Source organism: Neofelis nebulosa, chromosome 6 (assembly GCF_028018385.1).
Source record: "Neofelis nebulosa isolate mNeoNeb1 chromosome 6, mNeoNeb1.pri, whole genome shotgun sequence".
Lineage (NCBI taxonomy): Eukaryota > Metazoa > Chordata > Mammalia > Carnivora > Felidae > Neofelis > Neofelis nebulosa.
The window spans coordinates 148188202-148210521 of NC_080787.1; the positions used below are offsets into that span (position 1 = coordinate 148188202).

Consider the following 22320-nt stretch of genomic DNA (forward strand, 5'->3'; position numbering starts at 1 on the left):
CTGTTCTCTTGGTTGGTTATCCTTAAAACACAGCAATTGTAAAGGGAGGTTTAGAATTTAGGATTAATTTTAGAGGAAAATTGAAGTTGGAATATACGAATACCTTTGATATTTTTCTCTAAAACACTGATCTGTATTTACATTTTTTCAAATAGAGTGGCCCCTAAGTGGGGGGAAAATCCTATTTTCCCTTCCCCTGCCGTGTGTGTATGCGTGTGTGTGTGTGTGTGTGTGTGTGTGCGCGCACAGCAGTTTTCAGTACAGTGAAGCATACTTAAAAAAAATTTTTTTTTAACGTTTATTTATTTTTGAGACAGGGAGAGACAGAGCATGAACAGGGGAGGGTCAGAGAGAGGGAGACACAGAATCTGAAACAGGCTCCGGGCTCTGAGCTGTCAGCACAGAGCCCGACGCGGGGCTCGAACTCACGGACCGTGAGATCATGACCTGAGCCGACGTCGGCCGCTTAACCGACTGAGCCACCCAGGCGCCCCAGTGAAGTATACTTTTAAGAGAAGACGGCCTGGAGAGTGGAGAGTTGTCTTTTGCCCTCTCTTTACCCTGTTAGTTATTCCTCTTGCTCAGGGTCTTCTCTTCAGCATTACTTACTTCAGAGTCAACCTTTCCTTGGCCCCCTCCTCCTGTCCCTTAGGTTAAATTAGGTCCTTTTGTGACAAGCCCGCATAGCCCTTGTACTTGGCCACCGCAGCGTGTGTCGCGTTTTGTAATGAGATACCTGTGAGCAGGTTTGCTCATTGTGCCTTGCCTTCCCCTAACGTTAAGCCCCGTGCAGGCAGGGACATGGTTTTGTTGACTTTTATATTCCACTTCCTGGTACTGCATCTAAAGGTTAGTAGGTTTCCCTGTTACCTGTTGGACGCAGGCAACAGTGAATATGTTGGTTAGAGTGGGAATTTGGTATTAGATAGGCTTTGATTCTTACCTTTGATTGTTAGCTGTCTGCTCTTGGGTTGTTATATAACCTCCCTCAGACTCAGTTCCTCATTTGAAAAATGGAAGAGTAGTAGCACCTACTTGCTACGTTAAGATTCAATGAAATAATGGCCTTTTTACATAGAGTGTTCCGTATATACTAGGTATCATGGTTACAGTTCTCTTTTCTTCCTTTTTGGTTTAAAATGAAAAAAGGGGAAGTCCACTGTAATTAATTTTCTTAAAAAGCCATCACAAATGGCTTAGGGACTAGCTACTTTTAAAAATAACTGCAATCATCTGCATTACCCAGGAAACATTTGTTTTTTCTATGTCTGCAGAAGTCAAAGAAGGGAGAAAAAGGATTTGGGGACCCGATTTTTAAAAATTCTTTCTTTTGCTTCACTTATTTGATTTATTTAGCGTATTATTCCTAAAGGTGTTTGGGATTCTGACTGTCCTTCAGAGGGTCTTAAACCATGGTCTTGGAATCAGAAATTTTTTGCTACTGATTGAGTAACTTGTTTAGGTTAGTAGGCACAGCTCAGTCTTTTTTTTTTTTTTGAAGTTCTTTTTAGTTGTTTATTTAACTTGACATGTCTATAACTTAGGTCAATATTAGTCTTTTTTTTTTTTTTAAAGTTTATTTAGAGAAGTGGGGAAGGGCAGAGAGGGGGAGAGAGAGCATCCCAAGCAGGCTCCTCACTGTCAGCACAGAGCCCAGTGTGGGGCTCGATCCCACAGACCACGAGATCAAGACCTGAGCGGAAATCGAGAGTCAGACGCTTAACTGACTGAGCCGCTGAGATGCCCCCAGTACTGTTCATTTTTTAAAATGCTGTATGCTGTATTCAAAAGTAATATTTTTCAGATCGATCTAGCTGCTTCCTCAGAAAAACAAATACAATTTGATTAATAAAACTAACTTAATCAGCCAGATATCTCACTGATTATAAAAGCTGCATATCTATTGTGTCTGAAAAATCTGAAAAGTATAAAGAAGAAAGTAACCCATCATAATCTTACCACCTAAATATAGTTACCATTAACATTTTAGCATTTATTTCCTGGGTTTATCTATGTGTGTGGTGTCTATGTGTGTGTGTGACACACATACATAAATACATATATACATATACACACACACATTTTTTTCTCCATACAGTTTATCTTCAAAAGCTACCGTATCATGAGCACCCTCTTATGTTGTAAACATATTTAATGACAGAGTATTCCTCTTTATGTATATGCCATAATTTAATTGTTCTTTTTTTCATTAAAATAATTTTTTTTTAATGTTTTATCTTATTTTTGAGGGACAGAGACAGAGTGTGAGCAGGGGAGGAGCAGAGAGAGAGGGAGACCTAGAATCTGAAGCAGCTCCAGGCTCTGAGCTGTCAGCACAGAGCCCCATGCAGGCTTAAACTCACAAACCGTGAGATCATGACCTGAGCCGAAGTTGGTTGCTTAACCGACTGAGCCACGCAGGCGCCCCAGTTATTCTTGAATTGTTTTATAATACATGTTTCCACTTCCTGTTAATGACTTGATAAAAATCTTTATGTAAACTTTTAAGTATTTTAGATTATTTCTTTAACGTAGATCACTAGGTCGTAAGATATTTAGAGTTTTAAGACTCTTGAGACGTCGCCACGTTTCCTTTTAGAAGGTACTCAGTTGTTTTACTCATACTGATGTGAAAGACAAAATGCACTGGATAATCTCAGTTACAAAAGCATAGTTTACAAAATTATGAGTTATGGATAGTTAAGAGAAAAGAGGTTTCTTATATAGTGGGACAATGAGACAGTAGTTCACTAACAGTCTTCTAAACAAAAGCCGTAGTCATCCTTCATCAGTGCGTTCAGTTCTAGGCAGTTCTGCTTCTGCTTGCTGTTTACTTAGTAGTTTTATGAATCCATCTTCTCTACTGGAGTTCAGAAATCCTGACTCAGTCCACTGGTATGGTCTTAGAGCTGTTGAAACATGCCATCAGAAGCCTGTACCCAAAAGTACCTGGCACAGTCCTTTTCCCCAAGCTTTGGGACAGCCCTTCTTTGTTGAAGATAGACACTCAGGCCTATAGCCGATTGCAAGTGCTTTCTGGGAAACGGCAGAGTGTAACAAAAGCCTATCTGTAGGTGATGGGAAACTTGACATGACTCTGGTTAATTTATCACTGCTAAGTTTCAAAAGTATAAGATCTAGTGGGGATTCATGATAAGATTGAGGCAATGGATAAGAAAATTTGGTTGTTTCTGTGACATGCAAAACAAGATAAAAGTCAGACCAAAAATCTTTAGATAAAATATTTATAAACATAATGGTTAACTTTCCTGTCAAGAAAGAGTGGATATTATGTCTAATTTATGAAAACGGAAAACATTTAATCTTTATAGAGAAAAAAGATCTTCACAGGTAACATATAATAGTCCAGATATAATAATATACCAACAATATACTAAATATACAGTTAGAATATTCCAAGACTATATCAAGAATACCAAGTAAAGAGATTCTGTAAATCTGGAACAGGTCTTAAACATCTATGTGTATTTATAAAATTCCACAGGTAAGTGATAATGAATTTCCATTTGAGAGCCACTGGCCCAGGTAATCCTAGATTCAAATTAAAGAACTTGGGACAGGGGAGCCTGGGTGGCTCAGTCAGTTAAGCGTCCAACTTTGGCTCAGGTCATGATCTCATGGTCTGAGTTCGAGCCCCATGTCAGAGCCTAGAGCCTGCTTCAGATTCTGTGTCTCCACCTCTCTTTGCCCCTCCCCCACTACTGCTCTGTCTCTCTGTCTTTCTCTCATAAATAAACATTTAAAAAATTAAAAAAAATAACTTGGGACTAAGTGAACAATGTAAAAAACATACCTGAATTATGCCTGAATATGGCTGTTGTCTAATATCCAGCAAACTAGGTCCAGCACTCTGATCTAAGCGTGTCGTGGACAGTGAGGGCATTGATAATTCTGTAAGAACTTCTCCTACAGCAGGCCATTTTTGAAATACTATGACATCTTACCCAGACGAATTTAACCTAAGCATCTCCTCTGATTTCGTAACTCATCAACATAGTGACACATCAAATAAATCTTATTATTTCTAGCACCTCTCCTTTTACAAGAAGAAAAAACAAATCCTTTGTGATTTTCCAAGGCCCCTGTGGGAAATCTCAAAGACAGTTATAGGTGTAAAAAAATATACTATTTAGGATTTAATTTTGGGAAGGCAAGTATAGAAAGTTGTCAGGAGTTCTGAACACTTTGGTTAAGATAGGATTATGGCTTACCAATAAGTGATGCTTGAGTATATATTTAACCAAAGTAACAATAAAGATTTTCAAAGTAAACATAGGGGGTGCCTGGGTGACTCAGTTTCAGCTTAGGTCATGATCTCGAGGTTTGTGAGATTGAGCCCTGCACTGGGTGGGGCCTGCTTGGGATTCTCTCTCTCCCTCTCTCTCTGCCCCTGCCCAGCTTGTGTGATGCTCTCTCCCCGCCCCCTAAATAAATAAATAAAATTTTTTAAAAAAGTGAACATGGGCGTAACATGATTGATTGTAAAGGACCTTTCCTGCACGAGAAACTTTTGCTTTCTTAAACAATGAAGAACAGTTCAGGCAGTTACAGTATGGGAGTGTTCATTAATGGAGAGTGTCTCAAAGAGGAGGGAGAAAGCTTGTTTTATGAAACATGGAAATCATAGAGGAAGATAGAGGTGGGTCTCTAATAGGCAAGGACATGGTGGCCCCTCAGGTTAGCCATTTCTTGGACCACAAAAGGGTGGAGGGTTTCTTACTGATCGCTCTCATCCAGGAGCACAGAGCTCAGATGAAACTGAACAGTTTTCACAAGTGTTATGTGTAAGTGCCCAGCTCACCGTGTTTTATTTATAACATTGAGTATCTTCATTTGCGTCAAGTAAGCTGAAGTAATTTACTTAATTGTGAATATCTGGACATAACTTTTACAGGCTCTAAAAAAACTCTAAAGAAATTTTCTTTTTCTTTTTAAAAAATTGCTTTGGTTCATATTTATTCACGTGCTTTTGCTCTTGGATAGACTTCATTTTTGGCTGCCTAATGTTCATTTAACTTACTGAAATGAACTTCTAAATAGTATTTCATCAAATATAAGATGCCCTTGATTGTCAGATGCACTATAATTTTATATATCACAAGGGAAAAAATACTGCAATTAAACTATGGCACAGTGTTTTTTATATCATTGTAGGAAGCAGTGTAATATCAGAAGTGTTAAGATGTGGGAGGGCAGGGTGGGTGATGGGTATTGAGGAGGGCACCTTTTGGGATGAGCACTGGGTGTTGTATGGAAACCAATTTGACAGTAAATTTCATATATTAAAAAAAAATAAAGTATATGTACTACTAAAAAAAAAAAAGAAATGTTAAGATGTGGAAAATGCATGTTTTAAAATCAGTGAAATAGGGGAAGGTCTTGACTCCCATTGTTTTTAAACTTGATGTGATATATGTGGTGGTGTATATACAGAGGAAGCTGCTGGCTTCTACATGATTCTGATAAATTCACGAAGAGTATAAAGGAAGTGGGATGGGGTAGAAAGAAAGTGGGATGTAGTTAATTTTTATTACAGAAAATTTGGAATAATCTCAGTCTACCAGTGGGAACTTTGGTTGTGTAGCAAACTGGATGCTGACTCAGTTCTCTGATGTTTCTATTCCAAGAGGCTGTTGGTGATCTTAATTTAACCAGTCCTTTCTTGGACTTTTAGGGTGTTTCCATTTCTTTTCCTATTATAAACAACGTTATGGGCATTCTTTTTAGCTCAATCTTTTTTTTTTTTTTAAAGTTTATTTATTTTGAGAGCGAGAGCGAGCGAGCGAGTGTGTGCACATGTGAGGGGGGTGGGGCAGAGAGGCGAGAGAATCCCAAGCAGGCTCGGTGCCGTCAGCACAGAGCCCGACGTGGGGCCCTGTCTCACGAACCGTGAGATCATGACCTGAGCTGAAATCGAGTCGGCACTTAACTGACTGAGCCACCAAGGCGCCCCTTTTTAGCTCAATCTTTATGTGTATCCAGGATGTTTTATTAGGATAAAATTCTGAAAATGTAATTGCTGTATCAAAAAATATGCTTTTATATTCTTTAGTTACAGTCTGCTATCCTTTAAATACAGAATTTTACATAGTGAGTTTATATATAATGGAGGCAACGGTACAGGCTGTTGGCAGAATTTGATAATACAGAGATGAAATAGAGGCCAGTTGACCCATTAGGCAGGACCTGGTAAGTTCTTCAGGTTTTTTTTTTTTTTTTAAGTTTTTTAATAGTATTTCTTGTTGTATAATATAATACAAATACTTGTGTATGTGTGAAATGGGTAGCCTGATAAATTATCCAGCAGTGCACGTGCTCTGATGTGAGATCACCCGGGTGAAGAAGTAGACCGTGAGCAGCCTCCTAGAAATCCTCTCTGGCCCCCACACAGCCACTTTTCTGCCTCTCCCCATTACCTGGACACTTGTTGATATTTTCCAGCTTTCACGCAATACGATGTTTTGTGAAATTCACCTGTGTGGTTTGTTTTGGGTAGTCATGGTTCTTTTACTCTTGTTGCTGTAAAATATGAAAATATTCTGTTGTGTGGATATATCACAGTGTATGTATTCATTATTTTTTAACCATAGTAACCATCTCTTTTTAAATTAAAAAAAAATGTTTTTACTTACTTTTGAGAGACAGAGACAGAGTGAGAGCAGGGGAGGGGCAGAGAGAGAGAGAGAGAGAGAGAGAGAATCCGAAGCAAGCTCCAGGCTCTGAGCTGTCAGCACAGAGCCTGAAGCGGGGCTTGAACCCACGAACCATGATATCATGACCTGAGCCAAAGTTGGATGCTTAACTGACTGAGCCACCCAGGTGCCTCAGCCATAGTAACCGTCTTTAAGTGTGCAGTTCAGTAGGGCTTTATGTCCATTCATTCACACTGCTGTGCATCAAGTCTCTAGAACTCTTTTCATCTTGTAAAAGTGAGACTCTGCTCATTAAATAACAGCTTCCACCCCCCCTTCCCACCCCTCTGGTCCCTGGAACCCCCATTCTACTGTCTTGTCTGCTTGTCTCTTCCAGGTTCCTCATGTAAGTGCAGTCATACAGCATTTGACTTTTTTGTGACTAGATTATTTCACTTAGCATAACGTCCTCAAGCATCATCCGCGTCACAGCATGTCAGAACTTCCTTTTTAAGGCTGAATAATATTCCCTTGTATGTATATACCACATTTCATTTGTCCATTCATCTGTCCGTGAACACTTGGGTTGCTTCCATCTTTTAAGGTTTGTATAATTTTAAAGATCTTTGATGTATATTGCCAAATGCTCTTCAGAAAACTTGTGTTCAGGGGTGCCTGGGTGGCTCGGTCAGTTAAGCGTCTGACTCTTGATTTTGGCTCAGATCATGATCTCACAGTTTGTGGGCTTGAGCCCTGCATCAGGCTGTGCACTGTTAGCTGTTAGCACGGAATGTCTCCCTCTCTCCCTCTGCCTCTCCCCTGCTTGCTTTCTATTTTTCTCAAAATAAATAAAAATAAAATTTGTGTTAATTTTCACTAGGAACATGTGAGCTTTGTCTTGCCATTACAATGATGATTAAAAAAAATTTTTTTTAATGTTTATTCGTTTTTGAGAGAGACAGAGTGCATGTGGGAGAGGGACAGAGAGAGAGGGAGATATAGAATCTGAAGCAGGCTCCAGGCTCTGAGCTGTCAGCACGGAGCCCGACGCAGGCCCAAACTCAAAAACCGTGGGATCATGACCTGAGCCAAAGTCGACACTTAACCAACTGAGCCACCACCAGGCACCCTTACAGTGATTATTTTTAAGTCTTTGTTAGTGTTTTGATTACTTGTGAGGTTTAACTATGTCAATTGGTTACTTACGATTCTTCCTTTTGTGTCTTAAAAATTATTCATATATCTTTCTTCTTGACTGTGAACTACTTGAGGGTAGTAACTATCATCTTAGACATTCTTTTTATCCCTGAACCGTCTAGTTCTATGTCAACTACATGAGATGCCCAGGATGTGTTTGGTAAATGAATGAATACATTTGTATGTGGTTGTATTGGGACCTCATAAGACTGTATCCTGATACAGGATAATACTGTCCTTATAGTACTTTTTGGTTTGTGACCAGTTATAAAAACATTTCTGAAAGTAGTTGCATAGTAAACAGTCTCAAGTAGTATTTGATAACTAGACTCAAGTAACATTCGATTAGAAGTTATCTTTATTTTAGGCTTTTTTTTTTTTTTTTTACATTTCTTAGGTTAAACCAGTATGTATTAGTTTTTTCAAATAGGCAGCTTTAAATAAAAGTCATTTTGATCTATTACATTTCTTTTTTCTCCTTAGTCCTTAGCCCATCTAATCGTATAATTGCCTACCCCTTTATTTTGTTTTAGGTAGAGTAGATAAGCTTGACGATACTATTCAGTCGAGGCTTAGGATCATACCATTAATCGCTTTGCTGTATGGCTGTTTTTAATCCTTGTTAAGTACTCAACCACTAACAGTTTAAATATTTGGACAGTTTCGAAGAGAACTTATCTTGCCACATATGGGTGTCTGATACAAAGCATTTTGTGCAACTCTGACTTCTCTGCTCTGGAACTTTTGAGTTATGTTCATCGAAGGCTATGAGGTTGTCCTTTGGTGTGGCTTTGATTATGCTTTTTGTGCTTCTTACTCCTTGGGGTGTTTGGAGTGGATGCTCCTTGGAGGATCCTAAGGCAGCTGTCAGAGTGAGAACTCTGACACTGGTGACTTTGCTTAGACACCTCATGGATGTGTGATTCCAGGAGTGCTTGTCGGGGAGTAAGTGAGGAGAGCCCCAAAGAGAAGGGTGAGAGCATTGGCGGGGGTGGGGGGGCACAAACGAGTGGGGAGAGGTGGGTACCAACACATTTCCTGACTCACAGGAGCAGTCACTGTCCCAACAGGTTTATGCAAGGAAAGTCTTAGGAAGAATTATAAAGGAAAATGCTTTTAAGGAAAGTTTCTTTGGCAGCGTATGTCAAATAAACTCCTTTAGTGAGAGGTTCCCAAACAGGTGCTCAAATTATCAGCCTGCAGTGAATTGATAAAATGATAGGGTGGTGATGTTTTTCTATAAAATTACACTTATTTTCCAGGCTAAATTGTATGTTTTTGGAGATGATGGTGGCAGTAGATTTTATGTATTTTCTGTATCTTTTACTTGGCAAAGCAAAATGGTGGCAACCTCTTATTGTTTGGTTGCCTTTCAACACCTCTTCCCCCGCCCCCAGTCACACACTTAATTTTGGAAATCATGTCTTGAACTAAAATAAATAATTTAGAAGTTGCTTGATTACACTCACTTATCTGATGAAGTAGGATGTCGGAAGTAAATTGAGGAGAAATTCTTCTGGAAATATCACAAACGTCTGCCATGAAGTTCAACTTCAGAGCTGAGTTTTTACTTTGTAAAAGAGTTTTGCTTGGCTCTTTGAATATCCAGAGGTTACTGAACAGGAAACCAAAAGGAATATGTGCGTATTGAGGAATGATTTCTAAAAAGGGAGACTGGCTGGCCTGACTCTGTGCAGTAGATTTAAGAACCCCACCTTAACTGTAGTGACAGGTAGTCAGTAGTAGTTTGTGTCCCCATCCCGTTTTAACTATTAAATACCCTGTACCGTTTATTAATCTCCCTTGAGCCCGGCTCATGAATTAAGTGTCAGGCAGTGATAGGCCAGACCATGGGGCGGCTGGTGGTGGATAAAATGAAGACATGGCTTGACCTGATGACCAGGCCCTCTACGGGCCTTGATTAGCCCCAGGGAGCTTTGTGAGTTAGAAATCTCCCCACCTTCAGATTGAGCTAGAATCAGGGAGGCCACACATTTCAGTTAATCGCACTGGTGAAGAGACCTTACGGTGCGTCCCCACACGTTTGCCCTTCAGCAGCAGCCAAATTTCAGGCTGATGCTGGCGGTCCAGGCCAAATAGACCCGCTGAACTCCTTGCCTCTTAGAATTCAGAATCTGCATTCACACCGACCATCTTCCCAGTTCCTCAGTGCGCTGTGTTCTTCCTCAGCTTCTCGCCTTTCCTAGATTGTTTCCTGTGTGTCAGCTGCTCCTTCCTGCCTTTTCCGCTGGAGTCCTTCCCGAAGGCACTCCACTTGTGAATATCCCCACACTCCCCCAGACAGATAGTAGTTTTATTACATAATAAGCATAACGTAAAATGTGCCTTGCCTTCAGGGGATTTATAATCTAGTTAAGGAGAAGAGATAAAATAATGGAAATTTGATAATTCATAGTCTGGTGCAGAAATGGTGATAAATTTACACCTGCATCTACTTGTGTGCCGTCATTTGAGTGCTATAACCTGCTGTTTTACGTAACGATGACAACAAGCTTGTAAAATAGATGTGCATTTTTCAGATGAGCAAAATGAGACTTTAAGAGACAGATTAGGTGAGAATACCTGGAGCTGGGACTCATCTGTATTTGTTATGCTTCAGAGTCTATGGTTCTCTATCTTATGTGCTATTTCCTTAGGCGTAAATGTGAAAGGACATGGTGAAGGATCTAAACAATAGCTTGTTTTAGCAAGAATACCACAAGAATGATTAACTGCCAAATACATTATGCAGGAATGGGAAGAGGTCTCTTTAGGCTGAGGTGGGCATGTTGTGTTATCTGAATGTATTGTGAGCGATTGCCATGTCAGTAAAAATATTAAAACATCGTATTTAAATGGCGCCATCATATTCCTTTTTATGGTTATACCATAACCTATTTAAGTTATTACCAGTTTCTGTTTTAGATAGGACTGCAATCTGGGTGCTCTTGTAAAATTAACTTCTGAATGTAGGATTCAAAAGGAGTCTTTTGAGCACTTTTAAGATTTTTAATATCTGTTGTTAAACATTTGCTTTTGGGAAGATGGTACAAATGTACAGTGGGCCACAGATAGTACTTACTGTACTTTGCCCTTTGTAGCTCTGAGTGTTATAAGAAGCCTTTACTAATTTAACAGGTCAGAAGGGGTTATCTGGTTTTAATCCGAGTGTCTGGTTACTGGTGTAGGTGGAACTGTTTTCATGTTTTATTGCTATTTAAATTTGTTTTGTGAATTATCTTTTTGCATTCTTTGCTTGTTTTCCTGTTGATGTGTTAGGGTTTTTCTTGCCAGATTTAGTGAGCCTTTTATAAATTAAGGACAATGTGTTCTTTTTCTCCATTTTAGCTTTTAATATGGCTTAGTTTTTAAAAAATATATTAGCATTTTAAATGTTCGCACAGTTAAATCCTAAAAAAATTTTTTAATGTTTATTTATTTTTATTTTTTTAACGTTTTATTTATTTTTGAGAGAGACAGAGACAGAGTCTGAGCGGGGGAGGGGCAGAGAGAGAGGGAGTCACAGAATCCAAAGCAGGCTCCAGACTCCTAGCTGTCAGCACAGAGCCCGGCGTGAGGCTCAGACTCACGAACTGTGAGATCATGACCTGAGCCGAAGTTGATGCTTAACCGACGGAGCCACCCAGGTGCCCCCACATAGTTAAGTCTTTTAGTTTTCTTCCATTTATTAAAGCTAGAGAGTCCAACACATGAAATTAAGGGAAAATAATTTTAGACCCATTTTCTGGAAAAGTAACATAAATATTTATAATATATAAATAAGTGTTTATAACATAAATATCATTTTCTGTGATATTTTCTGGAAGATTACCGTAGGCTACATGCAAGCTGTAAAGGAGCTTATAATATGGGCTTTATGTATTTTTACATCATTGGAAACCTTCTTGCAGTAAGTTGTGCACATAGTAGGTCCTAACTGTCGATGGAATGAATAAGAGTTAATTCGATGAATTATCACTGATAACCACTTCAGTAAATTTCACTGGTTCTTGGCACCTTTTCCTCTGGATTCTCTGTATGCACTCATTTTCTGAGAACTAGTGAACGAATAAAAAGACACAGGAGTGCCCTTTCTTTTAGGCTTATATTTCTACTGCTTTTTGCATCACTGGTACTATATGTTACATGCCTGGTAAGAGCTTTGTTCCTGGAAATGGTATTTGAGTGAGAGTTAATGTAGAACCTGTCGTAATATCCCAGTTTCCCTTGTTTTAGTAGAAATATTCGATTGCCTTCCTCTCAGATCCTGCTAGTTTGCTAGTGCTTTTTCATTTTTTTCCCCAGAATTTGAATAAGTGATTAAATGAGTTAATTTGGTATGTGGAGATCTGTACCATACAGTTTTCCAAATTTATTACTATTCACAGTTTCTTTAAGAAATGAACAGGTGAGATAGACTTTCTTGGTATTAAGGTGCTAAAAGCTTGTACTAACCTTAGTGTATGTATATTTGAATTCTGGACTATCGAAAGCATTGCACATCTAAGTTATCAGAAAGTTGTCAGAGTTGTAATTTACATGGAGCATAAGAGAACTATAGGAGTAGGGATCTTGCTTTTATTGTTTTGTTTTGTTTTTTAAATAGCTTTCTGTGCATCAGGAAGTCTCTGATTCACATCCAGGTGTTCCCCCCAACCCCAAGGGGAAAAAAGAAGCATAAGAAATAAAGTAGCTTTATTGAGATATAATTCATATACCATATAATTCACCTATCTGAAGTGTCCAGATCAATTGGTTTAATACTTTCACGGTTTAATACATCTGTGAATGTATATGTAACTACTACCACACTCAATTTTAGAGCATTTTAATCACCTCAAAAAGAAACTCTGCACCCTTTAGCTATTGCCACCCTCAAATCCCCATGCCCTTCAACCCTAAGTAACCATTAATCTGCTTTCTGTCTCTGGATATTTGACTGTTCTAAACATTTTATATAAATTGAACGATACAACATGTGGTCTTTTGTGATTGACTTCTTTCACATAGCATAATGTTTTCAAGTTTCATCCATGTTATGCCATGTATCAGTCTTAATTCCTTTATATGGCTGAATAATATTCCTTTTAAAGGATTGAATATATTTTGTTTATCCATTCGTCATTTGATTAACATTGAGTTGTTTCCACCTTTTGGCATTATGAATAATGCTGCTATAAACATTCATGCACAAGTGTTTGTGTGGACACGTGTTTTCATTTTTCTTGGGTAAATACTTAGGATTGCAACTGTTCCATCGTATGTTTTCCAGTGTGACTGCACCATTTAACATTCCCACCAGCAGCTTACGAGAGTTCTGATTTCTTCACCTCCTGGCCCACACTTGTAATTATCTAACTTGTTGATTATAACTATCCTATTGGGTATCAAATGCCATCTTTTGGGTTTGATTTACATTTTCCTAATGGTGGTGAGCATCTTTTTAGATGCTTGTTAGCCATTTACATATCTTCTTTAGAGAAGTGTCTATTCAGATCCTATCTCCATTTTTAAATTGGGTTCTCTGTCTTTTTATTATTGAGTTATAAGAGTTCTTTGTATATTCTCGATGTGTCCCTTATCAGATATATGATTAGCAAATATTTTCTCTCGTTCTGTGGATTATCTTATTCACTTTCTTGATAGTGCCCTTTGATGCACAAACATTTTAAATTTTGATGAAGTCTAATTTATTTATTTTTTTCCTCTGTTGCTCATGCTTTTGAGTCCATATCTAAGGATCCATTGCCAAATCTGAGGTCCTACAAATTTACCCCAGTTTTTGTGTAAGAGTTTTATAATTTTAGCTCTTACATTTAGATCTTTGATGCATTTTGAATTGATTTTTGTATATAGTGTGAGTTAAGGGTGCATCTTCGTTCTTTTGTATGTGGTTATCTGTTTATCTGAGCACCATTTGCTGAAAAGGCTCTTCTTTCCCCATTGAAGGTCTAGGCACTTTTGTCAAAAGTCCGTTAAGTTTAGATCTGGACACTCAGTTCTGTTCCATTGATCTATGTACCTATCATATGCCATAACCACACTGTCTTAATTATTGTTACTTTTGTAGTAATTGCAACAGGAAATCGGGAAGGTGAGTCCTTCAACAGTAGTCTTTATGGGATTGTTTTGGTTACCTTTATCTTCTAACCCCTTGTATCCCTGTGCCTAGAATAATGTTTAGGATATAGTAACTTTTAGTAAGTATTTATTGCAAGGATGCTTTAAAGTAACTAATTCAGCTTCAATTTAAGCGGTAAATTGATTCTTTAAAAAGAATATTCCAACTGTAGCCAACACTTTTTCAGTATATTTTGTAAGATACCTCAGTTCCTTATTATTTCTATCTCTGTTAATAAAAGTTTCTAGTAATGCAGTATATCATGGGAGTATGTTGCTTTATTAAAGGTCCTGTAGGCACTGAGGAAAGAATCATAGATGAAAAAAACATCAACAAAAGTAGTAGTGATTAACCAACACAATATCAAGCTGTAAGGAAGTATTGAGACTCAGTATAGTTAAAGTTATTCTTGTAGAAGAGGGATATATTTGTTTATTTAAATATAAATTTTCAGAAATTGAGTGGCTTCTTGGGGCGCCTGGGTGGCTCAGTCGGTTAAGCGTCCAACTTCAGCTCAGGTTGTGGTCTCATGGTTCGTGGGTTCGAGCCCTGCATCGGGCTCTGTGCTGACAGCTCAGAGCCCAGAACCTGCTTCAGATTCTGTGTCTCCCTCTCTCTGCCCCTACCCTGCTCACACTCTGTCTCTTTCTCTCTCTCAAAAATAAATAAATGTTAAAAAAAATTAAAAAAAAAAAAAGAAATCGAGTGGCTTCTTGTCTTAATATATTAGAAATTTTGTTTGGATGATTGTAGCTAAGTCAGAAAAATTTAGGGGCATTTTTTTTCTGTTAATGATTTTTTTCCCCTCAACAGTAGAAATTAGAGTAATAGAACTACTTATAGTTTTTCTGACAAGCAGACATGAGAAACTGCCAAAAATGCTATGTATTTGTTTGGTGTTCTGGTGCCATCTACAGTTGAAAAGTATGTCATTTTTAAAATATTCGTATATTTAAGTGATATCAGCTTTGTGTGCTAAATCTTGTTTTAGAGCTTTTATCTTCCCTTCTACAATTAGGTTTACAAAGAGTCTTTGATCTTATGTGAATTATAGAAACTGGGACACAAAGTGTTTTAATTGCTACAAAATAAATGGGTTGGATTTGGCTATTTGTAAATATTTTAACCAATAAAATGAAATGTTTCCCTTCTTATATTAATTTCTTTGTTTTTAAACAAAATTTTCCCTCTTGTTTCCTAAAGTAACTGCTGTATGATCCTATCATAAAATAGTTAGCTATGTTGTGAAATTAGTCACTTTGAAAGTTAAGTATGGCTTTTCCTTATATGTAAAACAGAGTAGATAGAGTACCATTTTGTTTTAACACCAAATAATCCACAGAGCAATTTTTAAAATAAAAAAAAAATTTTTTTTTTTTAATGTTTATTTATTTTTGAGACAGAGAGAGACAGACCATGAACGGGGGAGGGACAGAGAGAGACGGGAGACACAGAATCCGAAGCAGGCTCCAGGCTCTGAGCTGTCAGCACAGAGCCTGATGCGGGGCTTGAACTCACAGACTGTGAGGTCGTGACCTGAGCCGAAGTCAGAGGCTCAACCGACTGAGCCACCCAGGCGCCCCTAAAATAAAAATTTATACATATACTGCCTTTTAGTGGTATGTAATAAACTATTCCTATCATACTTTGGATAAATGTAAATACAGAATAACTGTTTTCAGACACTGGATAATGGGCTATACGGGATTGTCCTCCCTGAGACAAGGGAAACAAATGAAGAGAGCCCTGTAATTACCCTGGTTTTCTGCCCGCAAACCGTTCTAGACTGTGGTGCAGGCAGGAATATCCGCAGCAAAGCAGAGTAGTCTTCTTGAATTGAGGAGGCAGATTGGAGTTCAGGGAGACTGAAGTGGTTGGAAGTTGAGGGCAGAGTTCTGTAGAGAAAGGAATGATATAGAAAAAGAACTCCAGAAATCTACCAAAGACTTGAGTGTTTGAATACAAGATGCGCTTGTGTAGAGTAGAAACTCTACAAGGTTAAGCAAAGAGCCACTGGAGAACTGTGAGCCAAAAGGTGCCGAGAGTTCACATGGGACTTGGAGGTATTTGAATTTCCAGTGGTCAAAGTGAAAAGTTGTTGTTTGTTGGTCACTGGGACAAGCAATAAAGATATGGAAGATTCACATCTTAGTAGTAGAATCCTAGAGTAAAAGCATGTTTGGAATTAGCCTACCCAAGCTTGAAAACAAACCTTGACAGGATAAAGTGGAATTAGAAATAACAGCTTGTGAAAAAAAAAAAAAAAAAGAAAGAAAGAAAGAAAATGCCAAATGGTCTCTAAAGGAAGATAACAAAATTCAGGTAGTTAGTTGCATAAAATTATAATGTCTAACATGTGACCAAAAATTACTAGACATGTCAATAAGCCCGAAAAGATGACCCTTGACCTAGAGAAACAATCAATAGAAACAATCCCAGAAATTTCAAAAATGATAGAAGTAGAAGAAGGAATTGTTAATATGGTTGCAATTCAGCTGTTTAAAGGAAAACATGAACGAACATTGGAGAAAAATAAGTAGATAAAAAAGACCACATGGAACTTCAAGAGATGAAAAATAGAGTATCTGAAATTACAAATACACCAGGTGGGATTTTCAACGGAACAGACCCTATAGAAAAAAAATTACTGAACTTGTGGACCTAGCAATGTCAGTGTTGTAAGATGTAGTGCAGAGAGAACAAAGACCAGAAAAAATGTAGAGAACAACAGTGACACATGAGGACGTATCAAGCAGCCAGCATTGTGTAATTGAAGTTCCTAAAAGAAGAAAGAAAGGGGGAAAACAGGGAAAAGATGAAGAAATAATGACTGTAAATGTTTCAAATTGGATGAGCACTATAAACCCATAGATTTAAAAAATTTGATGAGGCCCAGGAAGGATAAACACAAAGGCAACCATCACTGGAAAAATCACTGGTTAAATCTCCTGTTCTTCTGTAGTTCTCTAGTTCTTCTCTAGGATTTACTTATTCTTAAATTAACTGTGTTACAAAATTAAATGTTATTTTAATTAACCACTTTTGCAGGGAGTGTGGAGGTTCATGTCATCCTAAACCTAAAACAATAGCGTGTCACCAAAGATTGAAAATGATTTTCTTATTTGGTTTACTTCATGACCATTAGGTGAGTTTTAAGTCAGTTTTGTGTGAAGCCAGTATTTGTGGTTGGGAGGGGGTTTTCCTCTGTTCTTGGCTAGTGTGGCTGTGCCCTTGTAGCTTGAGTATTGATTTTGAATTAGTTATGCCTCTGAAACCTCATCCTCTGAGTGTCTAGTACATGTCAGGATGAGGTATTTTGAAAAGAGAACTCTGCTAAATGTGTGGTAAATATTCTCTAGGTCATTGCTTCTTTACCTTTTTTGGGTCATAGATTGTATTTGAGAATCTGATCAAAACCGTAGACTCTTGACTCCTCTGAAAAATGCACATAATAAAAATTTGCATTCAGTTTCAGGGAATTCGTGGTCTGATGATTGAGCTATAAGGTAATATAGTTTTGGGGTGCCTGGGCGACACAACTGGTTAAGCATCCAGCTCTTGATTTCGGCTCAGGTCATAATCCCTGACCTCAATGTGGGATTGAGCCCTACATTGGGCTCTGTGCTGAGTGTGGAGCCTGCTTAGGAATGTTTCTTTTTCCCTCTGCCCCTCTGCCCTGCTAGCAAGTGCTCACTCTCTCTCTCTGTGTCCCTCTCAAATAAAAATTAAAAAGGGGCACCTGGGTGGCTCAGTCAGTTAAGTGTCCAGCTTCGGCTCAGGTCATGATCTTGTGGTTTGTGAGTTTGAGCCCTGCGTCGGGCTCTGTGCTGACAGCTCAGTGCCTGGACTGGAGCCTGCTTTGGATTCTGTGTCTCCCCCTCTCTCTGGCCCTCTCATGCTCATGGTCTGTTTCTCTCTGTCTCTTAATAATAAACGTTACAAAAAAAATTAAACAAAAATACAGTTTTGATACGTTAACTCTTTTTGCGTTCCCTATATTTTTTGTACATGTTGCATTTAAGTGTATACTGTGAGACATTCTTTTCTGAAACCGTAGGTGGTGTTTATTTTTGGCACAAACAAGACTTCTAGGCTCTGCATTTCCAGTAAATTTCACGTTGGCCTTATGTATTCAACCACAGTTACCAATTCCGTTCTCTTGAGTGAAGAAAGCTATATAATTAAAAATGGGAGCTTTTATTTTTTTCTTCTAAAATTGTTTTAGACCCATTTACATTTTTTTTCCTAGTTTACATAGTTTTTAATTAGAAGAAAATTATATTTTTCACGAGACAACTTTGTGTACGTGTATATATCTTTAATTACGTCTTTGGTGTTGGGTAGTGTTTTACTTCTTGGTTGTTAAGGGGCCATTTCTAAGGATTTCACGATCCCTAAAGGCATCGTTCCCCTCAGGTGAGCAGTTCTCTTTCCTCTTTGGGCTCCCAGCCGGGGAACGGTCTTGCTTGTTGAAATAGCATGGACAGAATAGCCCTTTAGGTTGACTCTGTGATGGATTAGTTGAGAAGCCTTGTGTGTGAAAAAGTCGACGTAGTGCCAGAAAACGGTGCGTATCTGCGTCTGTCTAGTAGCGCACAGTGGGGCGGGAGATGCTTAGGGAGGTGGGTTCGCTCATGTCCTCCCCGCTTTAGCGCCCGCGCGGCTACATGTTCCTGTTAGGACGAAGGACATAATCCGACGGCCGCCTGCGCCTGCGGGGCCTCTCGTTCACTCTGCCCGCTCTGCGCCTGGTCGTCACGGCCTTTCGGTTCCTCCTGAGCCCCGTGCTCCTCTGTCTCAGCTGCTCCTCCTCTCCTTCGTCCAGTCGGGGCCTTCGGAGCTTTCGAATCTCGGTTGAAATGTTGCTTCTTAAAAAAGTCTGCTTTATCGTCGCTGGGAACTGTCCCAGTTCTCGGGGCTGGACCCCGTCCGCCAGCAGTCATTCACAGCGTAATGGGGGATCGCACTGAAAACACTGGTGTGTGCGCACTTACGTGCTAAGTATCTAGTTCTTTCTGTAGATTGGAAGCTGCAGGAGGGCAGGAATGGTGACGCTCTCGTTGAGTCGTGTGTTCTTCCTCAACTCTTAGCACAGCGCTTGTCCGGTAGGGCCACTGTTGAACGAATGGCACAGTTAACGTCCTGGAGGAGCTGATAGTGTCGCTGACGCAGCTACACACACAGGGAAGCATGGGACAGTTAATGTGTGTTTTCAGCTCTAAATAAACCAGTCACTACAACAAAGACCCAAGAAAGAAAAAAACGGAAGTGAATAAGATAATACACCTTAAAATTTTTATGTTGCCCTCTGTCTCCTCTCTTACACAAAATCCTGTTCTCAGTGAAAAAAAAGTTAATTGTTAATTTCAAATTATCGTTCTCTGATTTAAAAGGCTTGCTTTTCTGTCCTTCTAGGGGGTAGTTTCAGGCTCTGTTTTAGGTATAAACACACGCAGATTTACACAAAACGAGTGGAAACACTAGCCTGATCTGAGGAGTGCTCTATTAGAGGACAGTAAATTAAGGGAAGACAGGGTGTAATTCTTGGACTTGGTAGGGAAGGTAAGCAGCTACCTGAAGGGGAGAGGATTTGACTTAGACCTTTTCTTTTATGCGCAGAAAGAAGTAGGGCAAGCAAAGCCTCACTATTCTGTTTCGTTTTGTTTTTTCACTTAAATTGTAGTCACACTGTGGTCCCCAGCCGAATTGAGACTCAGTATCTTAGCGAGGCTAACGCCTTTATAGGTGAGGAAATTTCGACGTGGAGTGGTTAAAAGGCATCAGCAAAGATACGAGTCCCGCAGCTCGGCTGAGTACTACATCTCCGAACTGTTCCCACGTTCTTTCTCCAGCCCGTAGGGGCCTCCTTCCACAGGGGGAGTATTCCTCCGTGTCTGTCCGGGAGAGGGCAGACGTCCCAGCAACCAGGCTGGGGGTGCAGGGGCCCTGGGCCGTGGGGTTAGGCCAGGACTCCAGTTCTGGCTCAGGTCCTTTCCAGCTGAGCACACAAGTTACCTTTGCAGCTTAGGGATCGCAGTAGTACCTGCGGGGGTCGTCGGGAAGGTGAAATGAGATAACATTTGTAGAGTGCCTAACTGACTACCTAGTATGTAATGGGTATTTGATGACGAGTGCTTCTCATAATCAATGAGAAGTGGCCTTCTGGGCAAAGAAGCCTTTCTACAATGGCTCCATAAGCTCTGGCAAGGATTAGGTGAAATTACATGTGATGGTTAGCATAGTGCCTGGCAGATGGTCAGAATTCAGTACCTAATGGAGGCAATTATACTGTTAGAATGGAAATCATTCATTACTATGTAACGAATTATACAGCTGATTAAAAACATAAATAGAAATCTGATGCATATCCCAATTTTGGAAGTCACTGTTTTAAAGGGCATTTCTTTACTTATCGTTTGAAATTTTTTTACAACCACAATCAGTTCTATTGATAAAGAATTGCTTGATTTCATAATACTACATTTTCCATTTAGTCCTGGTTCTTAGTCTTTTGTACCTGGTACAGTAACACCGAATTTATTCAGCATCATCGAGGAACTGTCTCATACAGCATCATTAAGATAATTAGGTCTAAAATAAATTGGTTATTATAAAATAGTTTAGATTTAGAGACAATTGCAAAGATAGTGTAGAGAATTTCAGTATTTCTACTGTCTACATTTGTCACAGCTAGTGAGCCAGCGTTGACACATTATTCTACCTAAGTGGTGGGGAGTTAACCTCCCTGTCCTTGGGACGGGAATGTAGACTTAAATTCTTTGGATTTTTGTCTGTACAGGTGATTTCTCTCTTCTCCCATGTATTTATTTAGTAATTATATCAATGTGGACTCATGGATTCATGGTTATAATTGGATATGATTCATGGGTATAATTCTATATCTGTATTTTGTTGCTCAGAATTTTCCAGTTTTGGCCAACGGGAGCTCTGTTTCTGTGTCCTTCTAAAATACTCCCATAGGTTGTTTGTTTGTTTGTTTGTTTTTTGAGCACTTCCTCACTTGCTGGCACTACAAAGTGCTCCAGGCTTGTATTACATCTTCTTTGCCCCAGTCCTGAACTCAGCCGTTTCTTCTGGTTCTTCTATTGGAGCATGGTGCTGGAAACCCAAGATCTGGTCCCTAGATAAATGAGCTTTTCTGAGCTGATGTCAAAGCAGAGGTGAGGGATGTTATGTCCAAATTGTCCCAATTGCTTTCCTCACTTTTCTTTGCAGTTTACGTCGCTAAAAACCCGGGGAGAATATATTTCATATACTCATATTTCTTAGATCTAGCTACCCCCAAGAGTTAGGGTTCATCTTTTGAGTGTGTGCGTGTGTGTGTGTGTCACAGAGCACATTTATAGTTAAAACTATTTTAAAAATCTGAATTAGAAAGGTAACTTGAGCTAAGGCGATTCAGACAGCTCATGTGTTTCCTACAGAAAGAGGCTCCTCAGTTACTTGATTTCTAAGAATGACAGGGAGTAATTCATGATAGAAAATGTGTTTTTTTCCACAAATTCAAATTAAAATAAGGGAATTTAAAAAATGTTCTCATTTGTTAGAGTAGGTAGAGGGACATCATAATTCTTATTGCTACCTTAAAAAAATTTTTTTTGCCCCCTTTAAAATTTTAAGCATTTTTCTTGTTTCTCTTTAATGTTTTGTGCATACTTGGCATAGAAGACCCTTTGTTTGCTCTTCCTTCCAGCGTTGATCCAGTTTTTCATCTTCCCACTTAAGCTGCTTCAGCCCCACAGTTCTCTTTATTTATTTATTTTTTTAGGTTTATTTAGTTTGAGCGAGCGAGAGCATGAGCAAGGATGTGGCAGAGAGAGAGGGAGAAAGAGAGAGAGAGAGAGAGAGAGAGAGAGAGAGAGAATCCTAAGCAGGCTCCACACTGTCAGCGCTGAGTCTGACGTGGGGCTCGAACCTGCAAACCGCGAGATCATGATCGGAGCTGAAACCAAGAGTCGGGTGCTAAACTGACTGAGCTACCCAGGTACCCCTGCAATTCTCCTTTTGAATGAATTAGCACTTTTATGTTGCTTTCTTTAAATTCTTTTCCATGGGCATTTCATCATCAGATGCGGTCACAACAAGACTGATCTGTGCTTATTTTCACGTCTTGTATTGAAAAGACATCCTCTCACCTGTGCTGCCGGCATCCTTCTCCTGTTCATGGTCAACAACTCAGCTGGAAGGCCCCAAATCGGTGCATCTCAGAAGGGTTTTTGTTCCATTTTGATTGTCTCCTTGCGAATCTGTATTCATACGATCTAGTGTTGGTTTGTAGAGCTTTGGAAAAAGATGTAGATGATAGATATGCTCATACATTTTTGGAGC

At 39.2% G+C, this 22320-nt stretch overlaps 1 protein-coding gene across 10 annotated transcripts in view; it reads left to right on the forward strand.

Moving 5' to 3' along the window:
• Nucleotides 1-22320, forward strand: part of MAP3K4 (mitogen-activated protein kinase kinase kinase 4) — a 114066-nt gene that overhangs the window by 8499 nt on the left and 83247 nt on the right. The window contains exon 1 of one of the 10 annotated variants that reach the window (XM_058735837.1): nt 16017-17116. The exons of the other annotated variants lie outside the window; for them this stretch is intronic. Coding sequence (XP_058591820.1) covers nt 17106-17116 — 11 coding nt within the window. The 5' untranslated portion in view covers nt 16017-17105. Of the gene's footprint in view, nt 1-16016; nt 17117-22320 lie in introns of those variants that run through there. 10 annotated transcript variants of the gene reach the window in all.